Source organism: Mixophyes fleayi, chromosome 2 (assembly GCF_038048845.1).
Source record: "Mixophyes fleayi isolate aMixFle1 chromosome 2, aMixFle1.hap1, whole genome shotgun sequence".
Classification (NCBI taxonomy): Eukaryota; Metazoa; Chordata; class Amphibia; order Anura; family Limnodynastidae; genus Mixophyes; species Mixophyes fleayi.
In genome coordinates this window covers 26,095,054-26,115,275 of record NC_134403.1, presented here as the reverse complement: position 1 = coordinate 26,115,275, position 20,222 = coordinate 26,095,054, and the positions used below count along the sequence as shown (strand labels likewise).

General features: G+C 41.1%; 1 protein-coding gene across 1 annotated transcript in view; it reads right to left on the bottom strand.

Moving 5' to 3' along the window:
* The window catches only part of RAB38 (RAB38, member RAS oncogene family), a 44,051-nt gene extending 24,597 nt beyond the window's left edge, over positions 1–19,454 (bottom strand). The window contains exon 1 of the mRNA XM_075197911.1: positions 19,172–19,454. Coding sequence (XP_075054012.1) covers positions 19,172–19,373 — 202 coding nt within the window. The 5' untranslated portion in view covers positions 19,374–19,454. The remainder of the gene's footprint in view (positions 1–19,171) is intronic.
* Between the last annotated feature and the right edge of the window lie 768 nt (positions 19,455–20,222).

The following is a 20,222-nucleotide window of genomic DNA, read 5'->3' as shown; positions in this document are numbered from 1 at the left end:
AGTAAACTTGGCAGGTGGGAGTCGGACAGTTACAAAATTGTATATGCAGCCTTATGCTACTGAGGTTTCCCTAGGGTAGAGGCTGATTTCTGGGTATCAATTTATGTATTGTAGTGTTATATTGTGCCATACAAACCGGTCACTGTTTTCTTATGTGGAAGTTCGTGAGTGCATTGGACAGGAAAATAAGTCACATGTTGGCTTCACAGATGGGATTTGGGCATTTCTGAAGATCAGGCTGTACTCAATTGCTTTCCATAGAGAGGTATGGGCACATGTTCTGGAGATCAGTCGTGTTATTGGATGTGTCCAACATCCGGCTGTTTCTTGTTTGAAAGAAAAAAACTTATGTAAATGTGATGCTTACCCGTTCTTAGCTCCTGGATAGCTGCATAATAATGTGGTTCAAGGTGATCTCTGTTTGATCCGGATATAGGCTGGTGACCCTACAGCCTTGTAGTTTATGTTGGCACATCCTAACTTGCAATAGGTGTGCAATGGACCTTGTTTTGCTTGGGAGAAAGCGGACAATATTGGGTGTGAAATGGCCTCTTCGTGGTTTTTTTAGGTGTATTTAGGGAATATATATATATAAACTGTAGTGATTAAAATAAGAGACAATAGGTAGGAATGTATTTTTTACATATGCTTTGTACAGTAACAATACGATCTATGCTATAGTGCTTTTTCAATACAATTAATTTACGTTTGGAACATAATTGTGATATTGATATCCGTTACTGATTGTAGCAACAAAGTTTCCACACTTACGGGTAAATGTATCAAGCTGAGAGTTTTCCGGCGGGTTTGAAAAAACAATCAGATTCTAGCTATAATTTACTTAGTACATTCCACAGAATGACAGCTAGAATCTGATTGGTTGCTATAGGCAACATCTCCACTTTTTCAAACCCGCAGTTTAGTAAATATACCCCTAAGTGTGATACTACTTTAACAACAGCAACATCCTCTAGTGGGAATGGATTTATAATATAGAAAACATCTTTTGTCTCTAAATATTATCTTAAGAGCTTTTTTTAAAAAAAACAAAACAAAAACAAGAGTATTTATATGCATATGAAAAGCTAAATATTGACATTAGTCCGCTTTTACCATCTGACAAGGCTGATTTTTGTTCCTTCATGTGAATTGCTTTTAGTTACAAATTTAGTTACATTTGTATTTTAAATTATTATGTTGTTATTAAATGTTATTTTGAATGTCATCTGGTGACCTATGAAGTTTTTATAAAGTTTAATTGTTTCTATCTATTTTTTTACTGATACTTAGAGGTATTCCAGCGCAGCAACCAACTTTCACAAGACGAGGTTTCATTTTGGAGACAATATTTAATTGACAATAGGATAAGAAAGCACATTCAGGAGGTTGTTCCCTGTAATGTGAGGGAGGTCACAAAGACCCTGTTTTGTTGCTATACGACTGGGGTTGTTTTGCACATTCGAGTCGACATTTATTCAAGAAACCATGTCTCTATTCATATTAATCAATGTAATAAAAACATAACAAACTCACAAAAGTTCCACAGGTAATTAAGACAGTTCTGATGCCCCCTCCCTCTCTTATTAATTTCAGACATATAGCTAAAACCATACTAAAGGAGGTCAAGTGCCAAGTGAGAGAGGGGGCGTGGTGAGGTTGTGCAAAGCCCTGATTCAGGGGCGGGGCAATAATGATGTAAATAATATAATTAATTAAGCCCCAGCTCTGCCTGCTCGTCCGGGTGTCTGGGAGGACTCCCCGGAATTCTGGGGCCTCGTGGACGTTCCAGGAGAGTAGACTAGTGTGTCTAAGACAAACAGTGACTTAGGAGAAAAATAGAAAAGATTATTTGAAACAACGAGAGTGTTGGCCCAATAGTGAGTTCATGGTGGACTTGAAGTGACATTTTTAACATATACATTCCCAGTAGGCCCAGGAATGTGCGAATGTGCAAATTTTCTAAATAAATGTGTATAGACAGTATATAATAATAATATACTAAAAATTTTCTTGGTTTAACTAACACACCACAAAACTGTGAAATGTGGTCCAGTCACAGTTCATAAAGAGGACAAGAGCCCTTAAAGGACCGATTAATGTGAATATCGGGTTTACCTGCCAGCATTATTTTATTTAGCTATTGAATGTGCATCCAATAGATTTCCCCTGAATTGTGGCATAACGTAACAAAAATGTCACTTATTTAAAGGCCACATCAAAACGGCATTGCTCCCTATGTATGATGTAAGAAACTAAACACTATAGTCTTTTGTTCAAGAAGGTACGAGCATGGGGGGGTAGCATGTCAGCTTCTCTGCGTAGAGGTTCTGTAAGAGGCTTGAACTATGCAAAGTTTAACTGTCACTAGTTCATCAGTGAGTCTCATGACTGGGCAGATGGGCACAGGAATCATGTGTTCAACAAAGGTCTCGTTATAGAATCATTTTACAATTCATTCTGACATCTCGTATAGACATGGAGATGATATCTGTAATAAACTGAAGGTTTTACATGTTTCTGTATTCTTGAGCACATTATTAATTAGAGATGCTCAGGCTCGGTTCCCTGAGAACTGAACACACCCAAACTTAGCAGATCCGAGTACAAAGCCGAGCCAGCTCGGTACTTTCGCGCGCCCTCGGAATTGAAGACGAGGTAAAACGTCATTGTTACGTCATTGGATCTCGCAATTCTTTGGATTCTATAAGTACCGCCCTCCACGGCGAACCAGCGCCATTTCACAGAGGGACACAGAAGGGGTAGCACAGTTCTTGGCAGTCTCAGGTGCAGTTGGGCAGCATCATAGGTAGAAAAGAAAGAGGAGGGGTAGCAGTGTTCTTCAAAGTCTCCAGTGACATTCAGGAGAGCTCCATTGCTCCATTGCTAATTGTCATTGCTGAAATACAAATACTAGGTCTGGCAGGCTTGGTCTTCTAAATCTGTAGTCACATTGTACTATGTTATATAGGTAACATACAAAGAGGACAGCTCCATTGCTCCATTGCTAATTGTCATTGCTGAAATATAAATAATAGGTCTGGCAGGCTTGGTCTTCTAAATCTGCAGTCTTTGTTTGAAAGTGTATGAAAATAATATTGTGACCTGTGAGGTGGTCAAAATTGACTGCAAATGACTTGAAATTAGTGTTATTGAGGTTAATAATAATGTAGTGGGGAAAAAAAGCAAAAATATGTGATTTTAGCACCAGAAAAAATATGGAGTGCATCAGCATGCAAAGTGAGGCAAAGACTTTTGGAGGATGGCCTGGTGTCAAGAAGGCCAGCAAAGAAGCCACTTCTCTCTAGGAAAAACATCAGGGACAGACTGATATTCTGCAAAAGGTACAGGGATTGGACTGCTGAGGACTGGGGTGAAGTCCTTTTTTCTGATGAATCCCCTTTCATTTTGTTTGGGGTATCTGAAAAAACACTTGCCTGGAAAAGGCAAGGTGAGCACTACCATCAGTCCTGTTTCATACCAACAGTAAAGCATCCTGAGACCATTCATGCTTCTCAGCCAAGGGAGTGGGCTCACTCACAATTTTGCCTAAGAACACAGCCATGAATAAAGAATAGTACCCAAACATCCTCCAAGAGCAACTTCTCCCAACCATCCAAGAACAGTTTGGTGACGAACAATGCCTTTTCCAGCATGATGGAGCACCTTGCCATAAGGCAAAAGTGATAACTAAGTGGCTCGGGGATCAAAACATTGAAATTTTGGGTCCATGGCCAGGAAACTCCCTAAGAACTTAATCCCATTGAGAACTTGTGGTCAATCCTCAAAAGGCGGGTGGACAAACGAAAGCCCACAAATCCTAAGCATTTATTAGGCAAGAATGTCCGGCCATCAGTCAGTATGTGGCCCAGAAGTTGATTGACAGCATACCAGAGCGAATTACAGAGGTCTTCAAAAGAAGAAGGGTCAACGTGCAAATATTGACTCTTTGCATAAACTTAATGTAATTGTCAATAAAAGCCTTTGACACTTATGAAATGCTTGTAATTTTACTTCAGTATACCACAGCAACATCTGACAAATAGGTCTAAAAACACTGAAGCAGCAAACTTTGTGAAAACCAATACTTGTGTCATTCTCAAAACTTTTGGCCATGACTGTACAAAGAGAAACTCTCACGGCTGCAATACACAGAAAGAAACATAATGCTGCAATACGTAGCATCTGATTGCTGCAATACACAGAGTGAGCCCCATGGTTGAAATACATAGAGAGATAATTATTGCTCCAATACACACAGGGCCTGAGTCATTAAGGAGAGCAAAGCATAAAAAGGAGTAACTTTGCCGCTGGGAAAAACCATGTTGCATTGGAGGGGAAGGTAAATTTAAGATGTGGATTTATAGTGGGGGTAAGGCATGTCCTAGGTCAACTTTAAATTTCAGTGTAAAATTAAAGCCATCAAATATTTGTGGGCTACATGAAAAACAGCCAATATTTAACTTATGTGCAAAATAATAAACTAACTTGCACCCCTTGCATTGTAACATGGTTTGTTCAGGAGAAAACTAACTCTTTTTTTTGCCTTGCTCTCCTTAATGACTCAGGTCCACAGAGTCTTACTTCTCCTACTGCTTTGATTGTCTGAAATTCCACTTTGACCACTGAGTGGCTCTATATAAATAACCCAATAATCATAATAATAATCATGACAGGTGCAGGGTCTCCAGCAGCACAAAGAGGTTACATGAAGATGTCGTCAAACTGATAAGGAACATTGTGGGTCCACCTATATCTATATTAGAGATGTTCACTGACCCCGTGTTTTGGTTTTGATTTTGGTTTTCTATCTGGATTAACTGCGTGTTTTAGTTTTGGCAAATCCACCCTCGGGTGTTTTGGTATTGGTTTTTGGTTTCCCTATTTTTTTTGCTAAAATCACATAATTTGGCTCCGTTTTTTGTTCCTACATTATTATTAACCTCAATAACATTAATTTCCAGTCATTTGTTGTCAAGTGACAAGAACACTGATACCCCTCCTGTTACTGTATCAGCAATGGCACTGAGCAATGTCACTGGAGACTGGAGAGTGACAAGAACACTGCTACCCATGTTTCTGTGTGAGCAATGGCACTGAGCAATGTCACTGGAGACTGGAGAATGACAAGAACACTGCTATCCATGTTTCTGTGTGAGCAATGGCACTGAGCAATATCACTGGAAACTGGAGAGTGACAAGAACTCTGCTACTCCTCCTGTTACTGTATGAGCAATGGCACTGAGCAATGTCACTGGAGAGTGACAAGAACACTGCTATCCATGTTTCTGTGTAAGCAATGGCACTGAGCAATGTCACTGGAGACTGGAGAATGACAAGAACACTGCTATCCATGTTTCTGTGTGAGCAATGGCACTGAGCAATATCACTGGAAACTGGAGAGTGACAAGAACTCTGCTACTCCTCCTGTTACTGTATGAGCAATGGCACTGAGCAATGTCACTGGAGACTGGAAAGTGACAAGAACACTGCTACCCTTGTTTCTGTGTGAACAATGGCGCTGGATCTCCTGGGGAGGGAGGTACTTATGGAATCCAAAACCCGCAAGATCCGACGATGCAATGATGACGTTTTGCTTCGATTCAGATCCGAGGATGTGCAAAAGTACCGAGCCGGCTCGCGAGCCTACTCGGATCCCCTAAGTTCACGTGGGTTCGGTTTTCAGAAAACCGAGCCCGAGCATCTCTAATCTATATGTAATAAATTTATTATTGTATAGCAATATATCTCTTGAACTTGAACTTTTGTGTGATTCTGTCATCAGTATAACTAATAAACCTTGCACACCTCCTCAACCTATCCCTCTCCTCTGGAATCTTCCCCTCCTCTTTTAAACATGCTCTTGTCTCCCCCATACTCAAGAAACCGTCCCTTGATCCCGCCTCTCTCTCTAATTACCGCCCTATTTTGCTTCTTCCATTTGCCTCCAAATTTCTTAAACGGGTTGCCTACAACCGTCTCACCTCCTTTCTCTCCTCTCACTCACTCCTTGACCCTCTCCAATCTGGTTTTCGCTCCCTCCACTCCACTGAAACTGCCCTCACTAAGGTCACTAATAACCTTCTTCTCGCTAAATCCAATAGACACTACTCCCTTCTTGTCCTTCTTGACCTCTCTACTGCCTTTTATACCGTTGACCACACGCTCCTTTTGCAAACTCTCAAATCTATAGGCCTATGTAACACTGTCCTCTCTTGGTTTTCCTCTTACCTCACCAACCGCTCCTTCTCAGTTTCTACTCATAATTCTACATCACCCCCTCTTCCCCTACCTGTTGGCGTTCCTCAAGGCTCCGTTCTGGGCCCCCCGTTTTTTTCCATCTACACCTCCTCCGGTGGTGTCCTCATCCGCTCCTTTGGCCTCCAGTACCACCTCTATGCTGATGATACCCAAATTTATCTTTCATCCCCTGACCTCTCCCCTACCCTTCTGTCTCATGTCTCCTCCTGTCTCTCGGCCATCTCATCTCTGATGTCCCAACGCTTCCTTAAACTCAATATTTCCAAGACCTAGCTTATAGTCTTCCCCCCTTCCAGGACTCTCCCACCTCCCCCCCTCTCTATTTCTGTTAATAAAACTACCCTCATTTCTGTCCCCCAAGTCCGATGCCTTGGGGGTCATCCTTGTTTCCTCCCTCTCATTCAAGCCTTACATTCTGTCCCTCTCAAAATCCTGCTACTTCCACCTACGGAATATATCTAAGATACGTCCCTTTCTCATAACGGAAGCTACGAAAACCCTGGTTCACTCGCTTGTTATCTCTCGCCTTGACTACTCTAATCTCCTTCTCTCTGGCCTAACTGATTCTCGCCTTGACCCTCTTAAGTCTATCCTCAATGTTGCTGCCCGCCTCATTTTTCTCTCCCGCCACTCTGTCTCTGAAATCTCCCTCCAATAGTCACTACATTGGCTCCCCATACCCTACAGAATTAAATTTAAACTCCTCACCCTCACCTTTAAAGTCCCTAGACAATCTTCCACTCCCTACATCTCCAATCTCATCTCTTCCTACACTCCTAGCCGCTCTCTCCACTCCACCTGTGACCACCGCCTCACTACTTCACTGATAACCTCCTCTCACTCATGTCTTCAGAACTTTGCCCGGGCTGCTCCCCTGCTGTGGAACGATCTTCCACGTTCCATCAGGTTAGCATCTACTCTCAAAGGCTTTAAGCGTGCCCTTAAGACTCATTTCTTTATTCTAGTCTATCAGTCCTCCCCATAACTTCGTTGTCCTGGCTCTCTCCCCCAGTTAGTACCACCCTATTTGTGTCTGCCCCTTCCCTTTAGGATGTAAGCTCTCATGAGCAGGGCCCTCACTATCTGTACCAGAATTAATCCGATTTGCCTTTACCCTGTCACCTGTGTTTGTATATATTTTTGCACGTTGTGTCTTGGATCTCTGTTTTCTGTATATGTAATGTACGGCGCTGCGGACCCTTTGTGGCGCCTTATAAGTCAAAGATAATAATAATAATAATAAACAGAAATTGGTTTTATGATAATGTATGTCTGTGCGTGTTAGAAGCAGCAGGTTGTAGGACAGATTCTGGGTCTTTTGGGAAAGAAGAAATGCCAAAGGACCGTTCCCCTGTGTGAAATTACCATTCATGTCGCTTTAATCCTCTGACAATCGTAGTTCAAATTCCTGTCTAACATGTTTTATATAGAACCTCGTAAATTATAATAACCTTTATGAATCAAGACACATAATTATGTAAAATATTCCATCCAGCCTACAAATACACATCTACTTATAAAAAGCAGGCAGCCTGTTGGAATAATTTGATTCTCTAGGAACTCCCAATGAGATATTATTCTCACATGATTTTTGATGATATTCCTGACTGCTGGCGTCTTAAAATGACACGTAGGCATGAGAACAAAAGCACAATTCTGTTTTATTATCACAAGATGGGAAACTGAAATACGTGACACAAGAAGAGTGTGCAACTTGGCCGGAAATTACCAGTTTATCGAATTCTGAAAAGGAAAAGTGGAGGCGTTGCCCATAGCAACCAATCAGATTCTAGCTGTCATTTATCTAGTACTCTCGAGAAAATGATAGCTACATTAGTGTGTACCCAGCGTTAGATAGGAATGTTGAGCTTTCAGTGCTGAAGGACTGAAGTCTGCCTAATGAGTTAAGCTTGCATCTCACTTGGGAAATAGACTTGGTTGCACCCAAGTGAAATATATTGGAATAATAATTAATCCAATTTCTATTTTACTTCTACCAGTTATCAAGAATACCATTTATGAAAAGTTTCACATACTGTATAATGGAAGCCAAGTGTTTGATTTATGGATAAAAATGAGAGGACCATTCCCCAGAATCACAAGTGAAATCCAGAAATATGGCAGTCAGACTGGTTCGGTCTCTGGTGTTGTATTTATAATTAGCAAGAGGAGGTGTTGGGTTGTTCTGATCCACAAGAGCAGAGAGTAAATGTATCTTCTAAAAAGGAAAAGTAAAGGGGCTGCCCATAGCAACCAATCAGATTCTAGCTATCACTTGTCTAGTATATTCTAGAAAATGGCAGCTAGAATCTGATTGGTTGTAAAAAAAAACCTCACTGTGCAATTCCCTCATTCTGCTTGTCCAGTGTGCAGAACTTCAGTGACTGCTGTTAAATGACTTTGGTGTCTTCTAAAATACTTATTATTGTATTTGCCCATCTCTATTTCTTACTTAAAATAATAAGTCATTCATTAATTACACCTCTCCACCAAATGAATAAAACCACTGGATTCCGGAAAAAAAGAGGGAACTTGCAGTGAAAATATGTGCAAATCCGTTTTTGTGGCTGAACAAATCGTTTCAGGAAGACTATAGAGTCTTCAATTTTTCCTTGTGCTTTGCCATTCCGCACTATGGGCCCGATTCATTAAGGACTGTAAATGCTGATACAGGCCGCATTTTGCCTAAAATTGCTCTGCGTATGACCAGAAACAATCCATACGCCAGAAAACCCAGCAACGTCCAATACATCTTGGAGCACAAAGGACACTTACTACAGCCTATGATTTCATGGACGGAACGGGGAGGGGACTGGCCGTATGCACGTAGCCAATGTACAGTAAGGGCTTGCCAAGCTCGAGGGCACGCAGCAGCGTCCGATTCAAGCTTTGGCCATCTCTAAGGTACGTGTTTTTCTGTCATGTCCGTTGCACCAGCTACAGGTCTGGTGTAAGTGCTGATTACTAGAGATGACAGCTGTGTATGCATGCTATAACATGTGTTTGCAATGAGGAGCAACTGTAAAAAATGCATTTTATGTAAATTTTAGTTGACATCATTCATTGAAAGGCTTTGTTTTGTTTTCTGTGCATTCTTTTGTGACTTTATATTCCACATATGTATTGGACATATCCTACAGTGCATTGTCTGTTAGAGCAGAGCGGACCTAGACCCGTATTCATCTGCAGACGTATCTTTACGTATCTTTATATCCACTCCTTGTTGATAATGAACGTGAGTATGACTCGTTTTTGTGCATTTAAAAAAAACACGCACAACACGTTTGTTTTGCTTTCCTTGATGAATCAGGTCTTTCTCTTTCCGAATTTATAGTCTATGAATTGAACGGGGATGACGACCGACAATTAGTTCTACACCGTGGTGTGGCTGGGATAAGACTGGGAGCACTCAGATCCCAATTTTGCTGCCACACGTGTGAAATTTTGATGCCACATGTGGAATTTGGTGAATATTTTGCAGAATGGTTTTAAAAAAAAAAAAAAATTACTCACATTTATTGGCCATGTACCATACCCTATACACTGAGTACTCTTCACATACTGAGGCATATTCAATAAAAGTTATAACTGCCAGTGAAAAATTACAGAATGCCGTTGGACGTTACGGGTTACGGCACACTTACGTATATGACACCATTTTACTAAATAAGCCCCACGGTGTAACAAATCATCTTCCGAATTGCAAAGGGAATTTCACATATCCATATTTAATTGTATACAAGTTATAGGATAAGAAATTATATTTTAAACTTTATCTTACAGTCCGAAAATGAAATTATCACTGGCCACATTCTGCTTTAATGCAGTGAATGGGACAGATTGGGTCATCCTGTGTTGTGAATTACGGTAAACGCTTTCACTGGGTCAAGGAGCACTCGGGGTCCTGGCCGTCGGTATGTATACAGCTCCGACTCGCACATTCTAATTGGTACTTAAAGTCAGTTTAAAAAAAAACCCATAAAAGCTGCTAATCTTTCAGACTAATACAACTCATTGTAGCAAAACAAATGTGTAACATACTTTCAGCTATTTGCTTAAATTAATGTAATCCTTCAGGAGAATTTCACAAAGTATGGGAAAGAAAAAAAAAAAGTGCTAATCTGTCAGAACGGAATTCATTTTCATTCACAAGTTTTACCGACGCCTCGTCCTGGAAATCTGACAGGTTTTTTTTTTCTTTAAATGTGAAATAATACCAGTCTTATGTGAACATGTTTTGTTTTTCCCCATTTACACATCAATGTGCTGTTCTATTCATTTAACACGGAAAAAGAGAGTCATGTGATAAATTGTAGAACACTGTATTACAGTACTTACACATAGAGCAGGAATATTCAATATTCTGCATAATCTATTCATGGATAATGTATCACAGAATCCCAAATCATGTGCCATGGTATCACGTCACACTTTTGCCAGTTATGAAGCCATAGGCAGGAGAAGGCTGGCAAATTTTAGCCCAGGGGGGACAAGACTCTGCTCAGTAGCCTATTAGCAACATTTTAAAGGAAAAAAATGCAGGTGGCCCAGGGACCCAGCCCAATGTAGCCCACTATGGCCCACTAGGGGCAGCACAGTGGCCTAGTTGTTAGCACTTGTGCTTCGCAGCACTGGGGTCATGAGTTCGATTCCCAACCATGGCCTTATCTGTGTGGAGTTTGTATGTTCTCCCTGTGTTTGCGTGGGTTTCCTCCGGGTGCTCCGGTTTCCTCCCACACTCCAAAAACAACATACTGGTAGGTTAATTGGCTGCTATCAAAAAATTGACCCTAGTCTCTACCTGTCTGTATGTATGTCTATGTGTGTGAGTGTGTGTCTATATTAGGGAATTTAGACTGTAAGCTCCAATGGGGCAGGGACTGATGTGAATGAGTTCTCTGTACAGCGCTGCAGAATAAGTGGCGCTATATAAATAAATGATGATGATGATTAGTAGATGCCCCCCTGCCCACCATTCCAGCCTGCCGCTGGCTATAGGGGAACAGCTAGAGAGACACAGGTTGGTGCCTCTCTAACGGCTCTATTTATCAACCATAGAAAAGTCATTTTTCTTTCTTCTATCTATCAAAGGGTCCCCACTGGTGAAAGCAGTGCTATTGGCGGCAGTAACCCCATTGGTGAAAATATTAGCCGGGTCTCACCAACGAGATCTTCTCCATTTAACAAGGATCATGATGGTACAAGCACTACCTCAATACTTCTTGTAAGGCAATAGCAGAAGAAAACCAATGAAAGTTTATATATACAGTATATATACACTATATGGACAAAAGTATTTGCCCACACCTGTTATTTATTTAATTGAAGTGTTTCAAAGAGAGAAGTTGCCAGAGGTGTATAAAACCAAGCACATAGCCATGCAGTCTCCATTTGCAAACATTTGTGATACAAAATGGGCCATTCTGAAGAGCTCAGTGACTTCAAGCGTGGTACTGTGATAGGATGCCACCTTTGCAATAAAACGATTTGTGAAATTTCATCCCTGCTGGATATTCCACGATCAAATTTAAGTGATATTATTAGAAAGTAGAAGCGTTTAGGAACAACAGCAACTCAGCCATGAAGCGGAAGACCACGGAAAATCCAAGAGCGGGGTCAACGACTGCTAAGGGGCATGGTGCATAAAGGTCACCAACGCTCTGCTGATTCCATAGCTGAAGAGTTCCGAACTTCCACTGGCATTACTGTAAACACAAAAACTGTGACGCGAGAGCTTAATGGAATGGGTTTCCATGGCCGAGCAGCTGCATGCAAACCTCACATCACCAAGACCAATGCCAAGCGTAGGATGGAGTGGCGTAAAGCACACCGACACTGGACTGTGGAGCAGTGGAAATGTGTTCTGTGGGGTGACGAATCACACTTCTCTGTTTGGCAGTTGGATGGGGGCGAGTCTAAGTTTGGCGGATGCCGGGAGAACATTACCTGCCTGACTGCATTATGCCAACTGTGAAGTTTGGTGGAGGAGGGATAATGGTATTGGGCTGTTTTTCATGGTTGGAGCTAAGCCCCTTATCTCCATTGAAGGGCAGTCTTAATGCTTCAGCATACCAAGTCATTTTGGACAATGTTATGCTTCCAACTTTGTGGTAACAGTTTGGGGAAGGCCCTTTTTTATTCCAACATGACTGTGCCCCAGAGCACAAAGCAAGGACTACAAAGACATGGTTTGATGAGTTTGGTGTGGAAGAACTTGACTGGCCCTCACAGAGCCCTGACCTCAACCCTTTAAACACCTTTGGGATGAACTGGAATGGAGATTGTGAGCCAGACCTTCTCGTCCAACATCAGTGCCTGACCTCATAAATGCTCTACAGAATGAATGGGCTCAGATTCCCACAGAAACATTCCAACATTCCAACATCTTGTGGAAAGCCTTCCAAGAAGAGTGGAAGCTGTTATCACTGCAAAAGGGGGACCAACTCCATCTTAAAGTATATGTTGTATTTGAATACAATGTTATTACAGTCCCTGCTGGTGTAATGGTCAAGCGTCCGAATACTTTTGTCCATATACTGATGTTCTTCCTGGAAAATTTATCTTGGTTTCCTTCTCACCATCAGTAACTGTTACTGACCACTCCTACTTGTGTCAGCTCACCACCAAACACTCGCCAACTGCACACTAGTTGTAAGAGAATTCGGCTGCTACCACTGGAGTCCTTTGCCGCCTCCAGAACCGCTTACTTCTGAGGTAGCTGGTATAGCTTCTTTGCTGTGGGCCGGCTGGTACCTCCTGACCGCTTACTATGGATCAGGACTGTAGGGCGCTGGGCAGAGCATTGACACAGAGATGCTGGGTTCAACACAGGACAACCGGGGAACAGATTAGAGTGTAAGCTCTTAGCTGTTGGTCACAGGATACAGCAGGTAATAGTGGCAGGCGGAATCTTCGAGCGGTGATGGTTAATTGATCAAGAGTCCTGACAAGGACTTTTACACGCCAGTTTGTGGTACTGGTGATCATCCAAAAGTCAGATGGAAAATGATACTGCACATGGTCCAAGCAAAAGTTCTCTACACATAAGTCCATGAACAGGAGTACAATAATGCACAATGTCAATGTGTTTCGTCTTTTTGAATCAAGACTTCATCGATTACTCAGTATTGAATAGCTCAGGTTTTATAATACAATCCGCCATTATGCCATGCGCAATGGGACCCACTTTCTAATGCGCATGTAACACAAGATCACATGGAGTCATCTGAAATTGTATCTCATTGACCAGATGGTGTGTTCCGGATGTTGTTATGACAACATACACTCTAGATAAAAAACTCTGTGGCCATCTTAAATATTGACACTACCGATAGATAGATAGATAGATAGATACACATAGATGCATATATATATACTGTTTATATGTATATATATATATATATATATATATATATATATATATATATGTATATATATATATATATATATATATATATATATATGTATATATGTATATATACGGAACAGAAAGCCAAAGCCAAAGTCAGGGCCCAGCCAGTATCATCGTGCTCAGCTGCCACGAATAGATATTATTGATAATTTATGGTGGTAGGTAGTATTCTATTAGATAAGAAAGACATCCACCCTTATCACCAGTGCCGTATCTACGGCTGAGCGCAAGGGGCAGCATCCCAGAGAGCAGCGTAGAAGGGGGCGCAAGATAAGGAATATTTTAGACTGGATTCATCAAAATTTAGGGCTAGGTGATGTCATTTTTTCTTTTTTGTACCAGGCCTTAAAATTTCTAGTTCCGGCTCTGCCTATCATCCTGACATCACCTATCGCCTGCCCTATCGAAAAACATCTGACAAGTTATGCTGAGTTACTAATAAAGATTTCATATTTTAGCCCCCATATTAGTGGCCCCATAAAAAAGTTCATATCTTTTCTCTTCTTTTTCATCATGTCATTATTATTATGCATGTTATTCATTAATGATGATTATTATATATTTATAAGTTTTACAGTCCCGAAAATTAGACATAAAAGGCCTCACGTAGAGTCGGACTTTCACTACTGTGCATGTCCACAAAAGAGAGTGATGATTGAAAGTTGCATCTTGTGTACACAATACAATACTCCATACGGAGTCGTGTAATCCATCTCCATTATGGATATGGACTGGGGGAGGCACGGAGCGTGCAATTATAGACAAGGCACGATAGGGGTTGTTCCAGTAAATGCGACCAATGTAGGCTTAGATGCATACGCAGATATGCCTGTTAAGAAATGTATTAATACACCCCTGGTGTAAGAATGATATTTGTGTGTCCTCCCCATGTTAGTATGGGTTAGTAGGCTATTTGGCCTCTGCCAAAAATAACCATAGTGTGTGCTCCAATGGGGCAAGATGATGTGGATCTCTGCAAAGTGCTTTATTCTTATGCGCTCAGAGGGGTACTGTGTGCATCACCACCTCCGATAGGCACCAAGTCTTAGAAGTAACCACCCACCCACCTGTAGGGACTGAGCCTTATAGGTAACCATGTTCTGAAAACAGCAGCCATCTCATGTCTTCACTTTTCAAAATGTTCTGTTCTTAAAGTAACAGACAAACCACATTATTAATAATACGACACTGAACTCTGGTCAGATCTAAAACCTCTCATATAGCCTACTTCTAAGCCAGTCCAGATTCCTTACTTATTTATAATAGGTACTGCACCTTGATTTAAGCCATACTTGCCAGCTCCCAAAAGAGTGGGTGATCTCCCAGATTCCTGAGAGTATCTGGCAACCTCCTTGAAGCCATGCTCAAGAAGCGATGGGTAGTGCCACCACAGAGGAAACACTGGGGAGTGTGTTGCAGAGCGGTGGCCATTTCCTTGTAGCACACCTCCTACTGCTGGAGACCAGCGGACATTTTTTTATAGCACGAACCAATGCTCACCAGCACAGTGCATAATCATTGCTTATTTATTATTCTTCTCCCCAGTGGGAGAGAGAGGGGGAAGGTGGGGGAGAGGAAGGAGGTGAGAGGGGAAGAGTGGAGGGAGAGGGAATGTAGAGGTGAAGAGAGACGGGGGGTGAAAGAGGGGAAGAAAACAGGGGGGAAGAAAAGTGGGGGACAAAGAAAGAGGAGTAACTGGGAGTGAGAGGGTGTGTGGATGAAGGGGAGATAGAAAGTGTGGGAAAGATGACGAGAAGGGTTAGGGGGGAGAAGGGAGGTGTGAGAGGAGCCTGCCTCATACATTTATATAGTTCCACTTTTCATAGATCCCATGGGTAGCACTAGATATGCCCACTAGAGATAGATAAGCCCATTGGGCATAGCAGGGCATGTCCCTTCAGTGCCTAGGTGTTACTTGTACAATCTCCCTTAAATGATTTTTCAAAAGGAGGAAAGTCGTTCACTGTGTGTAGTATTATAGTTCCAAGAGGGAGACCGTTTTTTCTTTTGCTGACCTTTATATTTACTTTTATTTACTGACAGGTAGAGTTGCCGTTACTGGGAAAGATACTGACCTTCCTATCTTATATTTTCCCCCTTCTGATAACGTTGTCCCATTTTTTTGTGGCCAGTTGGGCAAAATATGGCTTATTTTTTACATTTAGGGCTGCTGTGGACCCTAGTTACAGTACATGCCTTCGTCGGGGAGAAGAGAACAGGGTTATTCCCGACAATAAACTCATTACTATATACGCAAAATGAAAACAAGCCCTTTTTACCATTTGACAAACAGGCCTCTTTATGCCGCATAGTTCACATCATGACTCTGCCCAACAGCAAATGTCGAGATCTTAGGACAATTACAAATGTGCCACTGTGTGAATGGTGGTCACTTATATGGAGTTTTAAAATAAATGTTTACAATCTGGTGTTTCGGTTCCACTTTAAGCCTAAAAGATTGTTGAAGAACGTCTTTTCTCTCTGAGGATGGAATGTTCCTTCCACGGCCATCACCCTCTACTTGTTATCGAATACCCAGAATTTTTAGCATTTTTTTTTTTAATTATCTACTTTGCAGTTAGAGCAGGAAGCTGCATCATATGATCAGACAGCACATGACCTGAGGCATCTAACACAAGTCTACATTGTGTGAAAAGATATTATCTAATTTTATTTTTCCTGATCTTCGTAACGATGTGCACCAGTTACTATCTGGTTACACAAAACAGCTGAATAAATACACTAAGAGGCATATTTAGGATTTCTGCAATATACATATGGTAAATGAATAACCCTAAAATAATAATTGCGCACGCAGACATACCCATTTCAACTTTATTTTGCCTACATGAATGGGTGAATGGCACCGAACCAACAGGAACAAGTTACGTAAGAGATTTTAACTAGAGGTCCATATGATCCCACAATCTTCCAGCACTTTATCACAGGACCCTCACATCATTACATTGTGCTGTTCCTGGCAATCCTCCCCATCCCCCTCCCCACATCCTGACAATGCCCCTGTCACATGCAGACCTATCCTCACTAACATAAAGACACCCGTAGACAGGTCACTGCCCCCACATGATCAGCTCTGTCCTCTACACAAGTACTTTGTACTGATGTGATATGATGTACTCCAGGTTATTCTACCCCTGTCCACTGGGGACACACAGACAGTAGAAGATGAAGGGTGACAACAAAGGGTGCTCTGACTCTAAGGGGGGTATTCAATTGTTCCTCTGGGCGCTGCCGGAGGAACAATTGAATACCCCCCTAAGCGCAACTTTGCATACAACTATTTCCTTACTTCCTCCTGAACGGTGTTGCCTTAAGCACGTGTCTTTTTAAGTCTGTATGGTAAATAAGTTTGTACGCTAGGGAAAAGCTGATACTGCGTTATTACCTCCGAGACCAATACCATGCTACTGGACCACACAGTCATCTGCCTCCAGTTTCCTCCCACCCATAATCCAATGCAGATGGGGCAGATGATTGTTGGAATTATTGACCACCCTGAGCCCCAAGCTGTCCCCCATCCACCTCCAATATATACCACAAACCCCCCGGGCTCACAAGGTAATCCTGGGTAATTTGTGCTATATTTTGGCACTCCCTGTTTACAGCCATATATACAAAAGGGGTGTAGTCTGTCAAGAAAGTGGTGCTACCTCTTGTCAAATGGGACTTTAGATTTGGCAGATTTGGGGTTAGATTTACTAAGCTGCGGGTTTGAAAAAGTGGGGATGTTGCCTATAGCAACCATCAGATTCTAGCTATCATTTATTTAGTACTTTCCACAAAATGACAGCTAGAATCTGATTGGTTGCTATAGGCAACATCCCCACTTTTTCAAACCCGCAGCTTAGTAAATCTAGCCCTTAGTGTCCTAATTTTTCCAAATTTTCCATTCGGAACTTTTGGCAGGCAGGCCATTGTTCTCTAGGTAAATTTTTGCAACTAATAGTTATTAGCACAAACAATACACTGATTATATAACAATACCAAACGTTGGAATTCCAATGTGAGCTTATTGTGATCTTTGAACATACGCTTTGTTTTCCTGTGTCCTAGACACTGATAGAGCTTGACTGGGCCCGTGTACAGTACTGTGTACAATCCATGTATAACAATTAACTGATTCTGTTCAATTCCCAACATGAACATTTATGCCATCAGTATGCCTAAAGGGATATCTAGTTACACAAATTAAATTTGTCAAGCTAAATGTAATTTACGAATTGCAAAAGTGCAAAACTGCAACGCAAATGCTCTTTTCTGATCATGCACCTACAGTTGCAGAAGTACGCCCACCTTTACAGCGGAATGGAAGGCATTTTTCCAGGATAGCGCTTGACTAGACACATTAATAAGGCATCAAGACCCCCAAAAGTGAGAAAGACGGTCCCAATGTCCTCTTACTCTCGTGATTATTTAACTGACGCTAAACCAAGGAATAATTCAAGGGCGAAAAAGTAAACGCTTAAACAAATGATGCAAAAGTAAGTTGTGATTTGTGAGCTGTTTAGAATGATAATTAACCCAGTCAATATGCTAATCACAGCCACTGCCCAGTCAATTTCAAATTTCTCCTACAGGGTATGTTCATTGATTTGGCATAAAACGAAAAAAGGGTTTTGGCCATAAAATAGATAAGTGATGTAAGCACTAATATAAATTAAAAAAAACATCACTTTTAAATCACAAGTGATGTGAAAGTAATTACTTTAATTACTAGCTACAGATGGAGCAGAGTTTGTTGCACTGAGCAATGCACCATTGCTGAGGATAAATTAGTGCATCCGTAATATCTTGTGACAGGTATGTGATTATCTCAGATTTTGCTCTGTATATTTAAGTTAAGTGCACAAATGTTTTCTGTGCCATAGTACATCACTCATTGCACTAAACTCTGCTCTATCTGCGTACATGAAATAATCACAAGCTTTCAAATATCTAATGGTAAAATTGAGTCTCTCTCTTAAATCCACAAAGTCAATGTGCTAATTAAAGACGGACATGGGGACAATCTGTAGTGAATTTTGTACTTGGCATGTGATATTTAACATATTCATGTCAATTTATTTACAAATAGCTGTGTCAGACTCAGCTGTCTTAGACTTAGTGCAGAATATATTTACTTACTGATACTAATTGAAGAAAACAAATTCAGACAAGTTAAATGAATAATGTAATTAGAAGCATTTTATCTTCATAGGACAACTATTTTTCTTAGAATCCAATTTTTCTCCAAAAAGTAGTGGAAACATTCTTACTCTATTTCTATTTATAATATAACTTTGCTATCTCAGTACTGGAAAAAGAACACTTTCTTGCACTGGGCATTCAAGCAATTGCTGAGATGTCTTACATAATGAAATATTTTGAACAGAAATGTTTACGGTAAAATAAAATAATAGACAACGTTCTGTACCAATGGCATCATGACCTATAGTGAATTAGATTTAGACAACGACCAATTCTAGACCTTGGTGCACTCACCTGCAATGTCCCATAGCTGTAACCGAACGACAGTGTCTGAGTCCCAGCTCAGAACTTTTAAGGCGAAATCTACCCCGATGGTGGCACGGTAATGCGGTGAGAAGTTCTGGTGGACATAACGCTTGATGATACTTGTTTTGCCCACCCCGAGATCACCGATCACTAGGATCTTGTAGAGGTGTTCTGTGTGATGGCTTTGCATCTTGATTCCCAAACTCCTAGCAGACTAATCCCATGCTCTCTAGTGAATTCTTGCCAGGGTCAGGAGGATGGAAAGGGGGAGGGATGAGGGAACAGCACAAATAGCAAGAAAGGGACAGTTAAAAAAAAATTAAAAAAAAAATCCAAGACCCAGAAATAATGACACAACTTGAGTTTGGAAGAGACAATAAACGTTTAATGTTATATAAAGAAAAAAAAAAGTACACTTGTAATGGTAAAGATCAGAGGACACTGATGCATGTGTGGTTTACAGGAAATCAAGATAAGTTTGAACTGGCAGATAGATGGGTGTCTGAAATTAGCAAACTTAGATTTCCCAGCTCAGATCAACCTAAGCCACAAGCTCAGATGTTTGTGCTTTTTAATCTTAGAGCCTTTTAATATAATACCTGTAAAGTACGGCGTGAATGACTTGATCTGCATAATTAAAGCTGTATGCATATTTTTGTAATCCAGGATGGGAAGTGCCCAAATCCTATTTTTATAAAGACATTTCTAAAAAAAACACGTTTGACATTTCATTGCATTGATAGAGGGGCATAAGACTTAAGCTGGATACACACTACAAGGTTTTCAGCGGATTACCGAGCGTTCGGCCCAATATCGCATTAGTGTGTACGCTCCAACGATGAGCGATTATCATTCCAAAGCTCATCGTATCGTATTATTTGTAGAGATGCTCAGGCTCCGAACACACCCGAATTTAGGGAATTGAAAACTAGGCAAAACGTCATCGTTACGTCGTCGGATCTCGGATCTCGAAAGTTTTGGATTCCTTTTTCAGATCCAACATAACGGTGGGTGGGAAGAAGGGCAGACCCCCATTTTT